At 33.8% G+C, this 18,667-nt stretch overlaps 1 protein-coding gene across 2 annotated transcripts; it reads left to right on the forward strand.

Moving 5' to 3' along the window:
* The first annotated feature begins 261 nt into the window (after positions 1-261).
* Positions 262-2,034, forward strand: LOC121257499 (cytokinin riboside 5'-monophosphate phosphoribohydrolase LOG5-like). 2 transcript variants are annotated; one of them, XM_041158514.1, is made up of 7 exons: positions 262-580; positions 697-794; positions 914-944; positions 1,166-1,265; positions 1,396-1,466; positions 1,567-1,745; positions 1,898-2,034. In XM_041158514.1, the coding sequence occupies exons 1-7, from the start codon at positions 467-469 to the stop codon at positions 1,998-2,000; spliced, it is 696 nt and encodes a 231-aa protein (XP_041014448.1). In that variant the 5' UTR covers positions 262-466; the 3' UTR covers positions 2,001-2,034. The 2 variants fall into 2 exon arrangements, with proteins under 2 accessions (XP_041014448.1, XP_041014449.1); XM_041158515.1 differs by having other exon boundaries at positions 285-580; positions 1,567-1,710.
* Positions 2,035-18,667: the final 16,633 nt, after the last annotated feature.

Here is an 18,667-nt window from a genome sequence, read left to right on the forward strand (position 1 = left end):
GCACGTGTCCCAGCCATCAGATTATGATTGCGTGCGTCTGATGAGACAGAAGACTCTGTAGAGGCCTGGGTGGTGTGGACGGGAATTCTGTGTTAAATTCTTTTGGTTCATCAAGAATGTTAGTGTTACAAAAGTGAGAATGAAAGCACCATGTTCTCCCACCACATGCAGACACGCGTATTTGCAAGGGTACAGACTCCCCCACTCGGTCCCTATTGCTTTCTCCCTTCATGATTCATCCCTATCCATTCACAGTGGTGCCTTTTCTCATTTTTTTTTCTTTTTTAATTTTGGTTTCCGTAAAGACTTTTCCTTTCTTACAATCTTACTATTGCGGAGTCTATATATAGTGGCTGTTCCGTTTCAGTTGTGGTGAAGCTTCCTCTACCACTCTATCGTCGTTATATATTATTGTTGTGGTGCTTGCAAATTACCAAACAAGTGGCAAGGAATCCTGAGTGGGGAAATGGAAGGAAAAGTTGTAAGTACAAGATTCAAGAGAGTTTGCGTTTTCTGTGGCAGCAGTACTGGGAACCGAAATTGCTACAGAGATGCCGCCATGGAGTTAGCCCAAGAGCTGGTATTTAATTCCCTAATGATTCAGGAAACTGAATTACCCCCTTTCTCTCTGTGATTTTGCATCTCTTCTGTTGTCTTCAACTCTTTCTGAGATGTTTTGGGCATGTGCATGTAAAGGTATCGAGGAGACTGGACCTTGTGTATGGAGGTGGGAGCATTGGACTAATGGGGCTGGTTTCACAAGCTGTGCATCGTGGTGGGGGGAAAGTTCTTGGGTACAATCACTTTACTATATCTTCACAATTTTGGGACGTTGGATGTTTGAAGTTAGTCTTTATTGTTCCTTTTCACGTAGCTTAAACTTTATTTTATTTTATTTTATTTTGGTTTATAGGATCATCCCGAGGACTCTAATGTGCAAAGAGGTGCATATAATTCCATTTTGGTTTTCTTGTGAACTAGTCAATGGGTTTTTCCTTTTCTTTTTCATGTTAATGGTTTAAAGTTTGGCACTTTCTTAAGGTTCACGGTGTCTCTAAAATTGTTTGTATAGTTGTAATATGGTTTCAAAGTTCAGAACTTTTTGCGTTATGGTGAGTGTCTCTGATCAGAATTAATGCTTGTGTATGGTGGGGTGGAGCCACAGATAACGGGTGAGGCGGTTGGAGAGGTCAGGCCAGTAGCCGACATGCACCAAAGAAAGGCTGAAATGGCCCGCCTTTCTGATTGTTTTATTGCCCTACCAGGTCCTCTCTCTCTCTCTCTCTCTCTCTCTCTCTCCCCTCTCTAAAAAACACTAGTAGATTCAAACTTTCACTTTACCCTTTTTGTTCCCCAAACAAACAATGGAGTTTTATGTCATCACATTGGTTTCAGGTGGGTATGGAACTTTGGAAGAGCTTTTGGAGGTCATCACCTGGGCCCAACTCGGTATCCATGACAAGCCTGTAAGCACACCCCTGATTACTATAAAAAAAAACCCTTCGGTTGTTTGGCGTTCTTCTTTCAAACCCTAAAATTTTCAACTCCAATACCATATATACATAGGTGGGCTTGTTAAACGTTGATGGCTACTACAACTACCTTCTCACTTTCATTGACAAAGCTGTGGATGATGGTTTCATCAAGCCATCCCAGCGCCACATAATAGTGTCTGCTCCTAATGCCAAAGAGCTCGTTCAAAAACTTGAGGTGGGGATCGAGCCTCATTTTTTCACGTTGTTTAGGTTTGTGTCTGTTGATGTTGAAGCTTTTACACTGAAAAGACAACGGCCTGGCATTTAGAGGAGGAATCTTTCCCAGTTTACTGTCTTGGTGTATGATTGATCTTATCTGGGTTGTTTGGTTGTAAATGATGACAATATTTTGATGTGATCAGGAGTACGTGCCTGTGCATGATGGAGTCTTGGCCAAGCCAAGGTGGGAGGTTGGGTTCCCACAACAGCAGCAACAACAGGTGGAGTTTAATGCCACCGCTTTGAGATTGAGATAGCTCTATAAAGAGATCAGACAAGCGAAAAGAAAAAAGGGATGCAGAAAAAGATAAAAGGAATGGGAAAAAGAAAAACTGCTAGGCTCTTTGTTTCTGCCTTTGTTTTGAGTCATATACCAACCATACCTTTGATTGACTAAGGGGAGATGGAAATTACAATCCAACCATAAGGTAAAAAAGAGAGAGAGAGGAGATGGGAGGAAACTTTGACAAAAAAGTTGGGTATTTTTGTATGTTTCTTAGAAAGACAGGCGTAATCTGCATTCCGAGTTAGGTTTTAAGCAATGTTTTTTGAGCCTTACAGTCTAATGAATTAGTTAAAATTAAAGTATATATATATATATATATTTTTTTTATGAATATAAGATAAATTTAATTTTGACTATTCTTTTCATGTAAATATTGAAATAGTTATTTTTTTTATTATATAATAATAAAATAATATAAAATAAAAATGATTTTGGATATTCATGTTAAATTTTTATATTGAATTATTCATTTATTTATTATATAGTAATGACTAATTAATAATTAAAAAAATTTTATTTTATTTGAGCATATTTTACTAATTTCTATCATTCTCATCTAATTATATTTCTTTTTATCAAATTTGGATAGAGTATTTATGAATCCACTTGAAGAGACCATCCATTCAACAAAAATTTCTAAATACTAGACATGTTGGTTTGCTAGAGAAATAATTTATAAAATAAGAATTTGGCCTATAAATAGGAACATTTAAATTTAGAAATTATTTTAAATATAACTGTAGTTAAATTTTATTTATTTAGAATTTGACTAACTTATTGTGATTTTTTTTTGTTTTTTAATAGCTAAATTAGATCTTTAATTTTTTTACTTAATGATTAAGAAATTATTTTTTAATAATATTATGAATTTTTTTAAAATATTTAAAAAGATTAAAAAATGTATAAAAATAAAGGAAAAATGAGTAGCCCTTTTTCTTTTTGAGGCAAGCCCGATCCGATTTATTTATCTGCATAATTTTTTAGAGGAAAATAATAGCATGCTCCTTACTCGTATATTTAATTTTTTTTATTTAATAATTAAAAAAGTAACTATTAATATATTGATATCTTCTTATTTTTTAAAAATATTTAAAAAATATAAATAAATAAAGTGAGATTTAATCTAGAGCACGTCTAGCCGTACGTTACTGTTGAACGGCACCTAGCAGCACTCATGTTGAGACCTTTAAAGTGGCGGGGGATAACGTTGGACTGAGTGGTGGATGAATGGCCTCCTTTTATCCAGTACAACTGATTTCACGAGGGATGAGAGGCTAGTACGTACCACTCCAGCACAAGGATTTTGAACTGTACCCGGTGGCTCCTTTCTGGTGCTCCTGAAAAAGCACCCCAAAGAGACAAGAATTGGAGAGGGTATTGATATGCAAAATTTTACTCATTATTTTTACAACACACCATGACTTTTTTTTTTTTTAATCTTTTACTAAATATGTGATATATGTATATATAAAATAATACAATTTATGGAAGGAAACGGTCGTGCATTGCATATCAAAGTGTTACACATATGTAGGCCATTTACATAATAGTTGTCAGTATAAATATGGATATTTGTCTAGCCTAAGATCATGACATAATATATACAATTAGTGCAGATTTACAGGGATGCTAAAAATACAATTGGAGCCATTGTCACTGCATTGGTTAAGGACGAGAGTTACGTTGCATGCTGTCATGGGAGATATCTTTACTGTCATGGGAGAGATCCTTATTACGCCCCTTCAAGCACAACGTGGAAGAACAAACGTTGAGCTTGTCTCGCAGGAATGAAAACCGAGTGGACACAAGTGGTTTGGTTAGCCCATCAACTAGTTGGTCTTTGCTAGAAATGAATTTAACTTCAAGGGATTTTTGTTGAACTTTTTCTCGGACAAAATGATAATCAATTTCTACATATTTGGTACGAGCATGGAAGACGAGATTGGCAGTGAGGTAGGTAGCACCAATGTTGTCACACCACAGAACCGGTTGCTAAGGAAGAAAGATACCCAGCTCTCGTAACAGGGATTGCAACCATAGAGATTCTGACGTGGCATGTGCAATGGCTCGGTATTCAGTTTCGGTGCTAGAACGGGCAACCGTTGGTTGTTTATTGAAATTCCAAGATATAAGATTACGACCCAAAAAGATGCAAAATTCAGAAGTGGAATTACGATCATCAGGGCATCCCGCCCAATCGGCATTCGAGTAGATGGATAATTGAGTTGAAGTGCTCGGTCGAATTAATAAGCCAAAGTCAACAGTAAATTTGAGGTACCTCAAAATTCGCTTGACCGCTGTCTAGTGTTCTTCGGTTGGTTTGTGCATGAACTGACAAGATTTGTTCACAACGAAAGATATGTCGGGGCGTGTTAACGAGAGATATTGAAACGCGCCAACTACACTCCGATATAATGAGGGATCAGAGCAAGGAGAGCCAGTGTATAACGACAACTTTTGAGAAAAAGACATTGGTGAGGAAACTGGCTTGGCTTCATGCATGTTCGTTCGGTGAAGCAAGTTGTTGATGTATCTGCTTTGAGACAAAAGGAGGCCATCGGCAACTGGCAAGGCTTCTATACCCAGGAAGTAGCTCAATCCTCCAAGATCCTTTACTGCAAATTCAAGGCTGAGAGCAGAGATGAGGTCATTAATTGCAGAAGTACTAGAGCCAGTGATTAATATGTCATCGACGTAAACCAACACAAATGTAGTGACTAAGCCATACCAAGAAATAAAGAGAGAGATGTCCGAGGCAGAGTTATGAAAACCAAGGGTGCAGAGATGCTCATGAAGTCAACAATACCAAGCCCTTAGGGCTTGTTTCAGCCCATAGAGTGCCTTGTGGAGATGGCAAACGTGATGTGGAAAACTGGGATGAATGTAGCCGTGAGGTTGGCTCATGTAAACTTCTTCGGAAATGGTTCCATGGAGAAATGCATTTTGGATGTCGATTTGTCGGATGGACCAGTTGTGAGAAATAGCAATAGTGAGGACCAACCTGATGGTAGTGGGTTTAACCACTGGACTGAAGGTATCGGCAAAATCGATTCCATGTTACTGGTGATACCCCTTGGCAATTAACCAAGCTTTACGCCGTTCAAGAGTTCCATCAGACTTATGTTTGGATTTGAAAACCCACATAGAGCCAACGATATTCATGCCAGGTTGCACGAGTACGAGAGACCAAGTGCCTTGTTTCATGAAAGATGTGAATTCATCATCCATGGCTGCACGCCATTCACTATATTTGGATGCCTCTGTCAAAATCTTCTCTAATGGCTGTTTCTTCCTCCATATCTGTAAACCCAGCAAACATCCAAAGCTTAGTGACTGTGAAATTAACCAAAGACAACTATTTACTATGGAAAATGCAAGTCGTCCCATACCTACGGGGACAACGGCTTTTCGGTTTTGTGGATGGATCCAATCCTCCACCACCTATCACTATTACCAACCCAGAAACAGCCACCTCCTCCGGAACAACAACAAAAATTCCAAACCCAAAATTCACCACCTGGTATCTCCAAGATCAGGTAGTACTTAGCACCTTGGTGTCTTTCTTGTCTGAAGGCATTCTTGCCCAAATGGTCTGTCTTACCACCTCCAGAGAAGTGTGGTTATCGCTAGAGAAAATGTTCTCTACACACTCAACCGTCTGTAATATACAAACTCGCCAATTCATGGCAACAACCAAGAAAAGTAACCAATCTATCTCTGATTATTTTCAGAAAATGAAGTCTTTTGCAGATACCTTAGCTGCCATTGGACAGCCCCTGCTTGATCAAGAATTCACAGTGTACCTCCTGGGTGGTCTTGACACCACATATGATGCTATAGTCACTTCCATCACCACTCGCATTGATCAAATGCCCACTGAAGAAATGTTTAGTCACCTACTCGATTTTGAATTGAGACTAGAGCAGCACAACTCCACTCTTGAAGCCACAGTTGGGTTGGCTAATGTAGCAACGAGACAAGATTCACTTTCTCGGGGTGGAAAACAACACCAATACCAGCGCTTCTCTCATCAGCAATATCGGGGTCATGGTTGCAACACCCATGGAAGAGGACATTAGTTCTCGTCTTCTGGACAACTTCAGTCATCTCAGTCCAATAATCCTCAGCCAACTTGTCAAGTATGCAACAAAAATGGTCACATGGTTATCCAGTGCTACTACCGTTTTGATCAAGCTTTTCAAGGACCCTCTCCCAGTATGGCTGCATATCTGACTGCACCTTCTTCCACACCTGATGCAAATTGGTATCCTGACACTGGCTCCACTAATCATCTTACACATGATCTCCAAAATCTCACCACTCATGCTGAACCTTATGCTGGCAGTGATCAAATCCAAGTAGGCTATGGGGCAAGTTTGCACATTCAACACATTGGTTCTACAACTCTGGAAACTCCCACTCAATCTTTCTCTTTATCTAATTTACTACATGTGCCTACCATTAAGAAAAATCTTCTTTCTGTAAGCTAATTTACTGGTGAGAATAATGTGTTCATTGAGTTTCATTCTTCTTACTTTTTGGTGAAGGATGAAGCCACGGGGACAACACTTCTACGCAGCAACACTAAGGATGGCTTACACACCTTTTCAGCACCAACTCAATTTTCTCCTCAGACCAACCTCTGTCATCGTGCCCCCTTGAAGTCTGGCATTGTCACATGGGACATCCCTCATACGCCACTGTTCGACAATTCATCTCCAAATTTTCTCTACCAGTTTCAACCAATAAAAATCCTGGTGTTTGCGCTGCTTGTCAACAAGGGAAAATCCATCGTCTTCCATTTTTTTTTCCTTCTCCCTCTATTTCTCAAATGCCTCTTGAATTAATATTTTCTGATGTATGGGGTCCTTTCCCAATCTTGTCATCAAATGGAAATAAATATTATGTTTCTTTTGTTGATCACTTCAGTAAATATACATGGCTTTTTCCCATTTCTCAGAAATCTAATGTCTTTAAAGTTTTTATCTCTTTTCAAAATCTTATTAAACGTCAATTTAATTGCAAAATAAACTCAGTCCAAACGGATTGGGGAGATGAATTTCGCTCCTTACATAATTTCTTTGCCACTGTTGGCATTCAACATCGCGTCACATGTCCACACACATCCGAACAAAATAGCTCCGTTGAAAGGAAACATTGTCATATTGTTGAAACTGGTCTTTCTCTCCTCTCTCACAGCAGTGTTCCCCACCTTTATTGGGATGATGCTTTTCTCACTGCAACCTACCTTATTAATCGACTTCCCACGGCTCCTCTTGAACTTTCCCCACATGAAAAATTACATAAACAAGCACCTGATTTTTCATTCTTCAAAATTTTTGGTTGTGCTTGTTTTCCCTTCCTTCGACATTTCAACAAACATAAACTTGATTTCCGCTCCAAACTCTGTGTTTTCCTTGGCTACAGTAATCTTCATCGCGATTATAAATGCCTTGATCTCAGTTCAGGTCGCATCTTTATATCTCGCCATGTGATATTTGATGAAGCTTCCTTTCCGTTTCGCACTCATAACTCCCTCTCTGCTCTCTTACGCCCGCACCCCACTCTGAAACCACTATCCTTCCTTTTGTGTTCCCTCCCCATGACAACGATGCATCCCTCTCTCCGCATGCATCCCTCCCCGTGTCATCTCCTTCCCCCAAGCCACATAATGCGTCAATCCCATCTGAGCCAACGACGTCTAGACTCTCCTATTCACTTCATGATTTCATACAACCCTCCTCTGAGCCTCCCAATAATCCAACGCCATCTGCAACGCCTGGTCCCTCATTTCCACTTAATGTCTTCATACAACCCTCCTCTGAGCCTCCCAATAATTCAACGCCATCTGACAATGCTGCTGTCGAAGTACTCCCCCAACTTCGTGCTCATCCAATGAGGACTCGAGCCCAAAACAACATTGTTAAAGCCAAAACACCCACAGATGGCACGATCAGGTATCCTCTTTCTTGGACTTTTCTCACCACTTGCTCTGATACCATAAAACAATGCAATTTATGGAAGGAAACTCTCATGCATTGCATATCAAAGTGTTACACATATATAGGCCATTTACATGATAGTTGTCGGTCTAAATACGGATATTTGTCTAGCCTAAGATCATGCACATAATGTATACAATTAGTGCAGATTTACAGGGATGCTAAAAATACAATTGAAGCCGTTGTCACTGCATTGGTTAAGGTCGAGAGTTATGTTGCATGTTGTCATGAGAGATATCCTTACTGTCATGGGAGAGATCCTTATTAATATATGATGAGTAAAAAAATTTATTTTGTTTAACAAAAATAAAATAAAAAATAAGAAAAAATTAAGTGTGGTGTGTGGTGTAAGAATGATGAGTAGAAAGCTCGATTGATATATGAAAAATGCTGATGATGCATCTCACCAATATTTGTGTCTTTCTTTTTTTAATATTTAAAAAAAATGGGCAAAATGTGCTATGGGTAAAATGCATAGGTACTCATAGTACTATCCTTGATATATATATATAGGTGGTTCCACTCGATGGTTATGATGGAAAGAAATAACTATCTCACAGATCATTTGAAATCACCTAATCAAGGAAGCTCTCTCAAACCCCTGTTTCATGGAGCACATCCCCCGAACCCCCTACAAGAAGACCTGCCTTAACCAACCATCAAAACATGCCTCTTCCAAGCTGTAATGCCACCAAAGTCAGAGAAACTCCAAAGGCTTGAAGACTTGTTTCAAATCCAATTTTCTGATCCGCTTATTATATACTTCGTCCAAATTATGGCAGTACTGCTTTTTAAAAATCTTTTTAATTTGGGTTCTAAATAAGCAAGTATATATATGTATCGTCTCAAAGTATTGGAGAAACTTTTTTTTATTTTATTTTCAGATGAACGGAGTACTACTTTTGGTTCCTTATGTAGGCAAATATATGTGTGTATATTTTCAAGGAACTTCCATTTATTAATTTGGAGACTATATTTTATTGATCAGTTTTGAATTATGGTTTCAAAAGGCCATCAATATGGGTCTTTTTGGCTTAATATTATTTCACAGCAAGCTAAGATGAACATAAATTAATAGCTACTGGGACGAATCCTGGCTAGCTTTCTAAAGTTCTTGACTTTATCCTTTAATTAAAAAAAAAAATCTATTTATACGCCAGCTTATTGACACATCAAACATATAATACGGAGCTATATTTATATTTGATGAATAATATGATCATGAAATAAGCTTTATATTTCTAGTTCTGATCATTTTATGACTGTAACGAATCCCACAACAAGCTGTATTACATTAATTAACATGCACACTAACTTGTAACTTGCAAAGTTTTGAATTATGGTTTCTATTAATTTTCACCAACGATACTTTTTATTTATAATGTTTAATGGATGACCATTAATTAATTAACACGTACAATTGTAGCTACTCAACCGCATTATATATTGTTACAAACACAGTTCTGTTTGATAATCATCCTGTCTTCCCACTAGACTAAAGTCACATTACAACTAATTAAGTTTGGTGGATAATAATAATAATATATAATGGCTGGAAGGGAAATTTAGGGTCTCGGAGGATTAAGCCGGCCATGTGTTGGAGGGTCCAAGTCTGAGGCCTTAAAAATCTAGTAAGATTTGCAAGCTCATAGATTGAACATATGATCATGTAGTGAATAATATAGAGAATAGATAACTAATCCAATGGATTAGGAAAGCTATATTACCAATTTATTCAAGGTTATTCCAAGATAAATTTTGGAGTTAGTCGTTATCAACACATTCATACTCTTATAAATAACACATAAAGGTAACGTATTTTTCATTCATTCATACACTTATATTGAGAACACTTCTCTCTAACTTAGGCATCGGAGTTCCACCAGACACCCCGTGCCGTTATCTCATTTGTTACATATCATCCGTAAAGTTAGTGGTGTGAAACACGTCATTAATAATCACTAACTTGGCTTTCTCCTACTGCTCCTTAAACATGTTTTTTTTTTTTTTGGGGGGGGGGGGGGAGGGGGGGTAGGGATAAGGTGTGGGATGGGTGGATATTCATGGTGTTTCTATGTACCATGCATCCTTTGCCGGCCAGTTGGTCCAAGAATGCTATATAAAGCTCTAGCATTTAGTTGCCCAAAGCAGTTAAGCCAAAGGTCAAAGCATTAGTACCTGCTTTCCTTTTGGTGATCTTGTGTTGGTCACTACAGTTACTCCATTCCCTTGGCCAGGGCAAATGATGACATATGGAGTACTGCGCCCGCCATTGAAAGCTTGTTCTAAGGCTGTGTTTGGGTTATTATTTAATATTTTATCATTATTTTTTATCACTTTTTTACTTCTATTTATAAATCATTCGATATCATCTCACCACCCAAATATAGCTTAATGGGCATCAAGATAGACCTAGTCTTAATGATCCTTTGCAAGTTCCAGATAGGTCAATTACAAGATCAAGAGCCAAGAAGATGAAGGAGACAATGCAATGATTGGAACAATCTACTTGGGACGAGTCTAGCAAGAGCCGAATATTCAAGATAAGTTTGAAAGAATGAGATCCAGTGATCATCCACATGATACAAGCTATGGAAGATTTTAACATAAATTAGGGTCTATTATTATTTTTATATGATTGAAGGCCTTGGACTTGTTTATTTAATTAAATAGGTTTATTTTATTAGTTATAGGAATTAGTCTAGAATAATTGGACTTGAGAATGTTTGGCCCATATATGTCTTATTTCTTATTAACTAGGATTTTTGGGAAGGCCTTGTATTTTGGCCAATGGCTTATTTGAAAATTTACTTTTTGAGAATTAGGGTTTAAAGAGGTACTGTCGCGAGTTACTGTAGCCGCAGTACTGTAGCCGCCACACTATTCATCCAGGGTATTTTTGGAAGAAATGGCTTTATTTTGGCTGGGGTTTTAATTAGGTTTTGGTTTACTCTTTGTAGCCTCATTTTAAGAAATTTATGAAATTTGATGAATTTATTCATTGTGAGTTAAGTTTACTTCTCTTGTTTCTTCATTGAACTTTTGAATTTATCAAAGGTAAATCACAACATTTGTGACGTTCTTCCTTGTAATTTAGGTTCTTGAGACAGATTCTTCAACGGGTTTAGATTTTAATATAATCTAGATTCTTGAAACGAGTTCTCAACGGATCTAAGTTCTCCATCCATTAACTTGATTTTGACTTTCTTGGATGAGTTTTCAAATTGATTATGGGTTCAAGGGATTTCATTCCCACGAGTTCATATCATAGCCTAAGACACACTCATAGTTAAGGACCAAATGCGACAGTTGGGTAGTTGTTCTGATTGGAAAAGGTGGCGATGTTGTTACTCATACTGATCACTTGTAATTCCAGTTTACTTTACCTTGTGGAGAAAAGAAATGCAACCCAGAAAGGGAATTGAATATGAGACAAGAGGGATATTGTTCATCGTTTTACACCACACATCTTATATATTTTAATTTTTTATTTATTTTATTTTTACTAAATTAATTGAGTTGTTCTACTCATCATCTATACAACACATACTTATTATGGAAAAAATAAAAATAAAAATAAAAATAAAAAGGATGTTGTATGTGATGTGTGAAATGATAACTAGAATTATTCATTCTTAGCGATGAGGCAATATATATTTCAGAAGGTCTAGAACAAGATTACGTGTATAATCAAATGGTAGGCCTAGAAAAGAGATTCAAAGTCCATAGCTTTAGCCAGAGGAACTCAGCTTTCTTCAAACATTTGACCAATAATTTCATTGTACTGAGTTTTCAAAAGGCTTCCATTGAGTTTCTGCATGAATATGGTTTCTGTTATATATTATATTAGAGAAATATAATATATTCTTACTAAAGTTCTGAAAAACTTCATCTTGCTTTTGGTTTTCCCTTGCAAGTGAAGAGTAGCTTACACCCTGACCAAAACATCTGCTAGATTTGACTGTTCAAGTAAAATCAGCTGGTCTGCAATAACAACTGAATCTCACTCAACCATGAATGATCTTTTGGTATCTGTATAGTTGGAGACCATTTTGTTTGTGCTACAGTCCTAACTCCTGACTAGAGCCTTTACACTAGAAACCAAGTGATTGAAAACCTAAGATATAGAGGATGCAAATCACGGGCTCTTCCTCGTAACTAGCCAAAAGCCCCGAATAACTCCCATGCTAGGGGTTTGTGTTGCTCAAATAGTATATGCATATAGGAAGGGAACATGATTGGCAGACTGATCTGATCAAGGATCCAATAAAGTAAATTTAAGGTCAGAATGTTTTGCCAAGTTCTAACGAGTCTTGAAATGACTATGTTTTATGGAAGAGTATATGGTAGACGAAAGCTCATTTAATTTTTTTTTTTTTTTTTTTTTTTTTTTTTTTTTTTACTTATGGATGACATCTCTAGACAAGATCCTCACCATAAAAAACTTAAAACGTTTGGTAATGGTGTTGGACTGGTATTATATGTGTAAGAAGCATAATGAATCAATAGATCACTTATTTTTATATTGCAAGGTGGCCTGGATCTTGTGGGATTTTTTTTCGCAAGAACTGGATTGTTATAGGTCATGCCTCTTAGACTGTGGATTTCCTAGCAAATTGGAGAGGCTTCCGAGACAACTCACAAGTAGCAACAATTTGGAAAATAGTTCCTATATGTATGTATTAGTGTATTTGACAGGAGAAAAATTATAGAAATTTTGAAGATCGCGAGAGAACAATGAATAAGTTTAAAATTTACTTTTTTAAAACTTTGTTCTTATAGGCAAGGATTATTATTTGTAATGGACTAAATATTATAAACTCTAAATAGATTATTTTTGCGAATCCTTGAATAAAATTTCATGATTACCTTTAAGAAAAAAAAAGAAGAAGAGTGTCGTTCATCATTCCTACCGAAACAGTCATTGAATAGGCAAAAGAAAATTGTCCCCTTTTTTTCAATTTATTTTTTAAATTCATTAAATATTTAATAAATAAATAAATATCAGAAATTCATTTTAAAATCCTTACTTAACAATTAAGTAAAAAATAAAAATAAAAAAATTCAATCGCCACCATCAGTGACCACCGGTCACGTCATGTGGGAAAAGCATTTCGCTTTCCCACAAACTCTCAAACTGATCACAACACACTGTTGTTGCAGTTCAGATAGTGCATCTGTGCATGTAACTCTAAAATTCGTTTCAAATTTTGTCTCCTAATTATAAAAGAAAAAATCTGCTCATCATCTAATTTTTATTATTTTTTATTATTTAATAATATAATATTAGATGATAAGTTTATAAATAAAATATAATAAATAATTTTTAATTACCTAATATCACATCATAAAATGATAAAATGATGATAAAAATTAAAATGATAAATAACATTATTTTTTTTAAATACTTTTTAAATATCTTTAATTATTTATAAAAAAAAATAACTTAAAAATCATTTACTTAATTATTAAGTAAAAAGGAAAAACCAATCTCGATCAATTTGAAGGACATCATTCTCTAGCCTCAGCCCCGTCATTTTCCTTTTAAGAAAAAAAATTATAAAAAGGTGCTTTTTTCCGGCAGACCCTTCGGTCTTTGTACAAAGGTACATTTTTTATTCACTTTCTCTCACCTAGTCATATTCGGTTCTGGTTGGTTTGTTTTATAGATTAAATTTAATTCATCTTAATTCATTTTAAATTAATCCTTAATAAAATTTTATTATTTTTTTAATTTATCTTAAAAAAATTAAACTCATTTTAATCTAAAAAGTTAAATTCATCTCAACTTAAAAAAATTAAACTCATCTTAATAGGATCTATAAAATATTATTATTTACAATTTAACTCAATTCAATTCATCTTAACGTATAAATATAGCCAATTGACAGTTTCTTAAGATAAATGATTGGGCTATCAAGATTGGTTACCGAGAGTGTCTAACTCTTTTTTTAACTTAATAATTAAATAAGTATTTTTGAATAATATTTTATTTTTTTTAATGTTTTAGCATATAAAAAATGTATGAAGAAAATAAAAAAACAAATATTTAGCCTTCTCGAAAGAATTTTTCGAGCTACATCCTCAACGGGTGTATTAAACGAAAGGTATGCTACGGTTATGATGCATTGGATCAATAGTTTTTTTTTTTTTTAATATTAGAAGAAAAAAACACCCGAAGCATCAATACCCTAAACATTTCTCATCTTATATAACTTGATAATACTCTCACTAATATTCATTTCTAAGAGTTTTGTTACAAATCAGCAACGATTTACACTTTACACATAGTTTTTTCATAAGGTGTGAGAGTATTTTCATAAAGTGTATAAATATTTTTCATAAGATGTAGAGTGTGTGATAATAAATAATAGTTGATGAGAATAATTTTTTATTCCTTATGATCGCCCCCCTTTCTTTTTTCTTCAATTCTTTTCCTTGATTTTTCTCCTGTTTTGCTTGCATATATTGGATCTCATCCCTCAATTTTAATTATTATTTTTTTACTTTTTTCTCCATCTTTCAATACAAATATGTTTTGAGTCACAAAGAAAATTCTCAATCTCTCAACATAATTGTCATCTAGTCATTAATGAACTCCACAACTTTCACCAAAAAATAACAAAAAAAATAAAAATATTTATACAAGAATAACTCTATTTTAAGGTATTTAGACTACATATCATCCACATGACATAATATGATTTGAAATATCAATTTAAAAATTTGAATCATACAAATCAAATTATGCCAAAATTATGTGTGGTGTAGAGGCTATTTTACTCAATAAACTCCATTTGAACAAATCAAATTATACAAAACCCAAGAAAGTTGATTCTCAAAACTTTTCTAGTTTAAACAAACTCCATTTGAAAAAATGGAGTTTTGCTAGGCAAAAATATTATGCTCGTAACTTCCGGTCAATATAATTAACGATGAACGCCTTTTAGTTTTTAAAAAGAATATTTATATATTCAACGTCCCTACGTCACACATTTATTTTTTATTATCTTTTTATCATTTTTTTCTTTAGCAGATATGTGATGTAGAGTTGCTGAGCAGACGAACTAAAAAAATACTCCTACTTTCAATTATTTTAATTTGGGACTTGAAGATTAATCCTCATCCTTTCTTAGTAAACAGAACAGCTAGACTTATGGGTCTTAATTTTTCACTATTAATGAACCTCTATGCAGTATTGAGCTTGCATGTATTATTTAGTGCCATTAATGAATGCAATCCTTTACCTTGTCAAAGGCTTACACCCCTGGTGTCGAAAATACACATCCTTCGTGTCGTTGATATCTCAAAATTTAATTTAGACAATTTATTTAATTTTTTTAAAAGATTTAATGCATAGTGTTTGGCAGAAGATAGCTGTCTATTTTTTAGTGGGCCATATAAATTATGAGTTGGACTAATTCAAATGCTGCTTTGTCAAATATTTAAGAAAATTCGATGAAATTGCAGAGAAACCTCTCCTAAGTTACAATTTCGGCGCAAATCGAGCCGGAGACTTAAAGTGTTAAAGATTTCATTATCATCTCTTTATATTCCATCCTTAAAATCATTTCAATTAGGAGTGACAATCCGTGTTTGTGGGTCATTTTTGTGTTGTGTCAAATCATATACATTCAATTATATGGATAAACTTGAACACGATTTGTTAAGTTAAATAGGCTAGATCTTCAAATCCTAACATAACTCATTTAAATGATAGGTCGTGTCGTGTCATTGATTTTGAACCATTTAATAATTCATTAGAATTGAGTAAACATGACACGACTCATTTGAACATCTTTCATGTAAATGAGTTGAACTAATACTCATAATCAATTTAACTTGATTAACATAATTTCACATAAAAATTAAAATTTACATTTATTAGTAGTCACAAGAAGACCATCTACTAACAAAAAAAATATCAATATTTTTCAAAATTTAATTTATAACTAACCCATTGTTAATGCCTAAAGTTGCACAACATGCCAAAAAGAGAGAAAGAGTCATCCCGACGCGCTATGCTCGAGTCTCGATCAGTATGGTTTGAAGTCCTCGACGATAAGTCGGTGTGGCTGTATGGCATCCATACATGCATCCATGGCAATGAATAGGAGATAAATACAGGAAAAGTAAAAGAGATGGAGATACACATATTTACGTAGTTTGGCATAATGCCTACGTCAACAGGTCATTTGGAGAGATCCACTATAATATAATTATTTTACAATCCTCATAGTCTCTCTTTGCTGTACAATGGAAATATGAGATCTATTTTCTAGAGAAAATATTCTTTGTGGAACTCTCATAACAAAGTTGAAGAAGAAGTCAAAGTCTGGAACCCTCTCCATCTGCCCATCGTTCATTTACGTCACATCTCATCTTTTCCTCCCGACACGTTATCATTCCTCAGCTTTTTGTCCCATTCTTTCCTCTCTCGCTTCGTTCCTGGTGAGATTCCCAACCTTAGATTGGCTTGGAAAGCCAATATCGGCTTGTGATATTTTATCCCATTCAACCCATATTATAACTCTAACAATAACAAATATAAGTATAGGTCTAAAATTAAAATCCCAACAATAAAAGTATAAACATATTAAGAAATAACAATATTACAACCCAACAATAATAAATTTGTAATTTTAAAATTTAAACGGGTTATTCCATGTAGATTTCGAATTAAGCGAGCTGACATGTTTATTAATTATGTTTTAACACATCAACTTGTTTTAACTCGAATACATTTATATCAAATCCAAACTTGCTAGTTTCATGTTGTATTCGTGAGGTTCACATGCCATGTTACGTATTATCATCCTTCATTTCAAGAGGGAGTAATACTAGATAATTCAGTCTTAAAGTGTGCAAGCCGTACTTTCTTTAAAAAAGAATGAGATCTACTATTAAAAAATAAATTTTTTAATGGGGATCTTACCATTACTCACTTTTTTAAAAAAAGACTACATAGAATTTACACATCCTAAAATTACATTTAGCATTAGTACTCTTCAAGCAATATTACACTTTATTTTGAATTTACTGTCTATAATCATACTCATTGATATGCTCTATTTTTTTCGCTTTATAAATCGATTACTTACAATGTGACATGTCAATTAATATAACTTGATAATAACATTTAAGATAAAAGATGACAAATTTTTTTCTCGAAGATAAGTATAAAATATGTATAAGATTGCATTTGGATATTGAAGTGATCGTAAATAATTTAAGTTGATCTGTTAATAATAATATTTTGTGAACCTATTAATATATATTTGAATATAAATAAATTGATATGTATGTTTAAGTTTTGATAAATATAAACTTTTTATAAAAAGTTATCTTTTTTAAAAAAGTTAAGTTTTTATGAAAAAATGGAATAAATTATTAATTTCATAAATAATTAATCTGAGATGGCTCGAAAAACACTGCCTAAACATCTAGACGAATATTTGAATTTCAAGTCTACAAGGTACAAAGTATGAAAGGATATATCATATACCTCTTATGCATCCATAAAAAATATATATATATATATATATATAAATATATATAAACCTCTCATGCCCATGTGTTACGAATCCCAATGTCCACCGAATTTATGGAAGTTGTTTTTTGTTTTTTTCCAAATGAAAAGTACGTTTAGAGGCAAGAGAATCTTTCGAAATACCCTACAATTAACAGCATTATTTTTTTTTGTTGAAAAATTCTTCACATTATTTATTATTTATTATTTTACAGCCTATAATTTATAATAAATATCTCCATATTCTATAAAAAAAAATTATAAATGAGAAGTGTGATAACTTATATTTAGAATTCATTTTTTCTTTTGTATCATTTTCTTCAATAATTTTAATCAATAAAATAAGGTCAAGTCAAGATGATGGCCGTGATTGACCCAGTAGCTTTATTATTTTCCATGTTTTAATGCTCGAATGATTGGTACGTTGGTTTGGCAGTTTTTCAAAATGTTGTTTCGTAAATGTTGTGTAATTATTTAAAAAATATTAAAATTTATTATTAAATAATTAATTTTTTAAATGAGTTTTTTATTTAATCAAAGAGATTTCACAGAATTTGAATACTCTATTAATGTAAATATTATTTTTCTAAACATAATATAACTCTTATTTTTTCTATAAAAGAAGTGTTACAACCATAAAAAAAAAAAATTATATAAAAGTAAATTTACAAATTGACGTGGTTTCAAGTAATCAATTAGATTTAATTTACAATAAAATTAATTCTACAATACGACGTACCACATCAAACGAAGTCAATTTTTTAATTTACTGTTATCTAGTTTTTTTTTTTTTTTTTTGTAACTAAAGTAATTTTCTTTCTACAAAATGTTTGAAAATTTTCATCAGTCATGGAGATATGAAAAAAGAGTAATGTTACGTACAATCGTAAAGTGTGCAAGCACCACGCAATTGTTTTAAAAAATAGGAGTTTATTATTAAAAAATTAATTTCTTTTTTTCACGTGAGTCTTATATTTATTACATTTTTTCAAAATGATTATATAGTAATTACGCACTCTACGATAACAAATATAATTTTTCAATAATGTAATATATCTTAATTTAGATAAGAAAAAAAAAATTGAGAAGAAAATAA

The sequence above is a fragment of the Juglans microcarpa x Juglans regia genome, chromosome 3S (assembly GCF_004785595.1).
Source record: "Juglans microcarpa x Juglans regia isolate MS1-56 chromosome 3S, Jm3101_v1.0, whole genome shotgun sequence".
Classification (NCBI taxonomy): domain Eukaryota; kingdom Viridiplantae; phylum Streptophyta; class Magnoliopsida; order Fagales; family Juglandaceae; genus Juglans; species Juglans microcarpa x Juglans regia.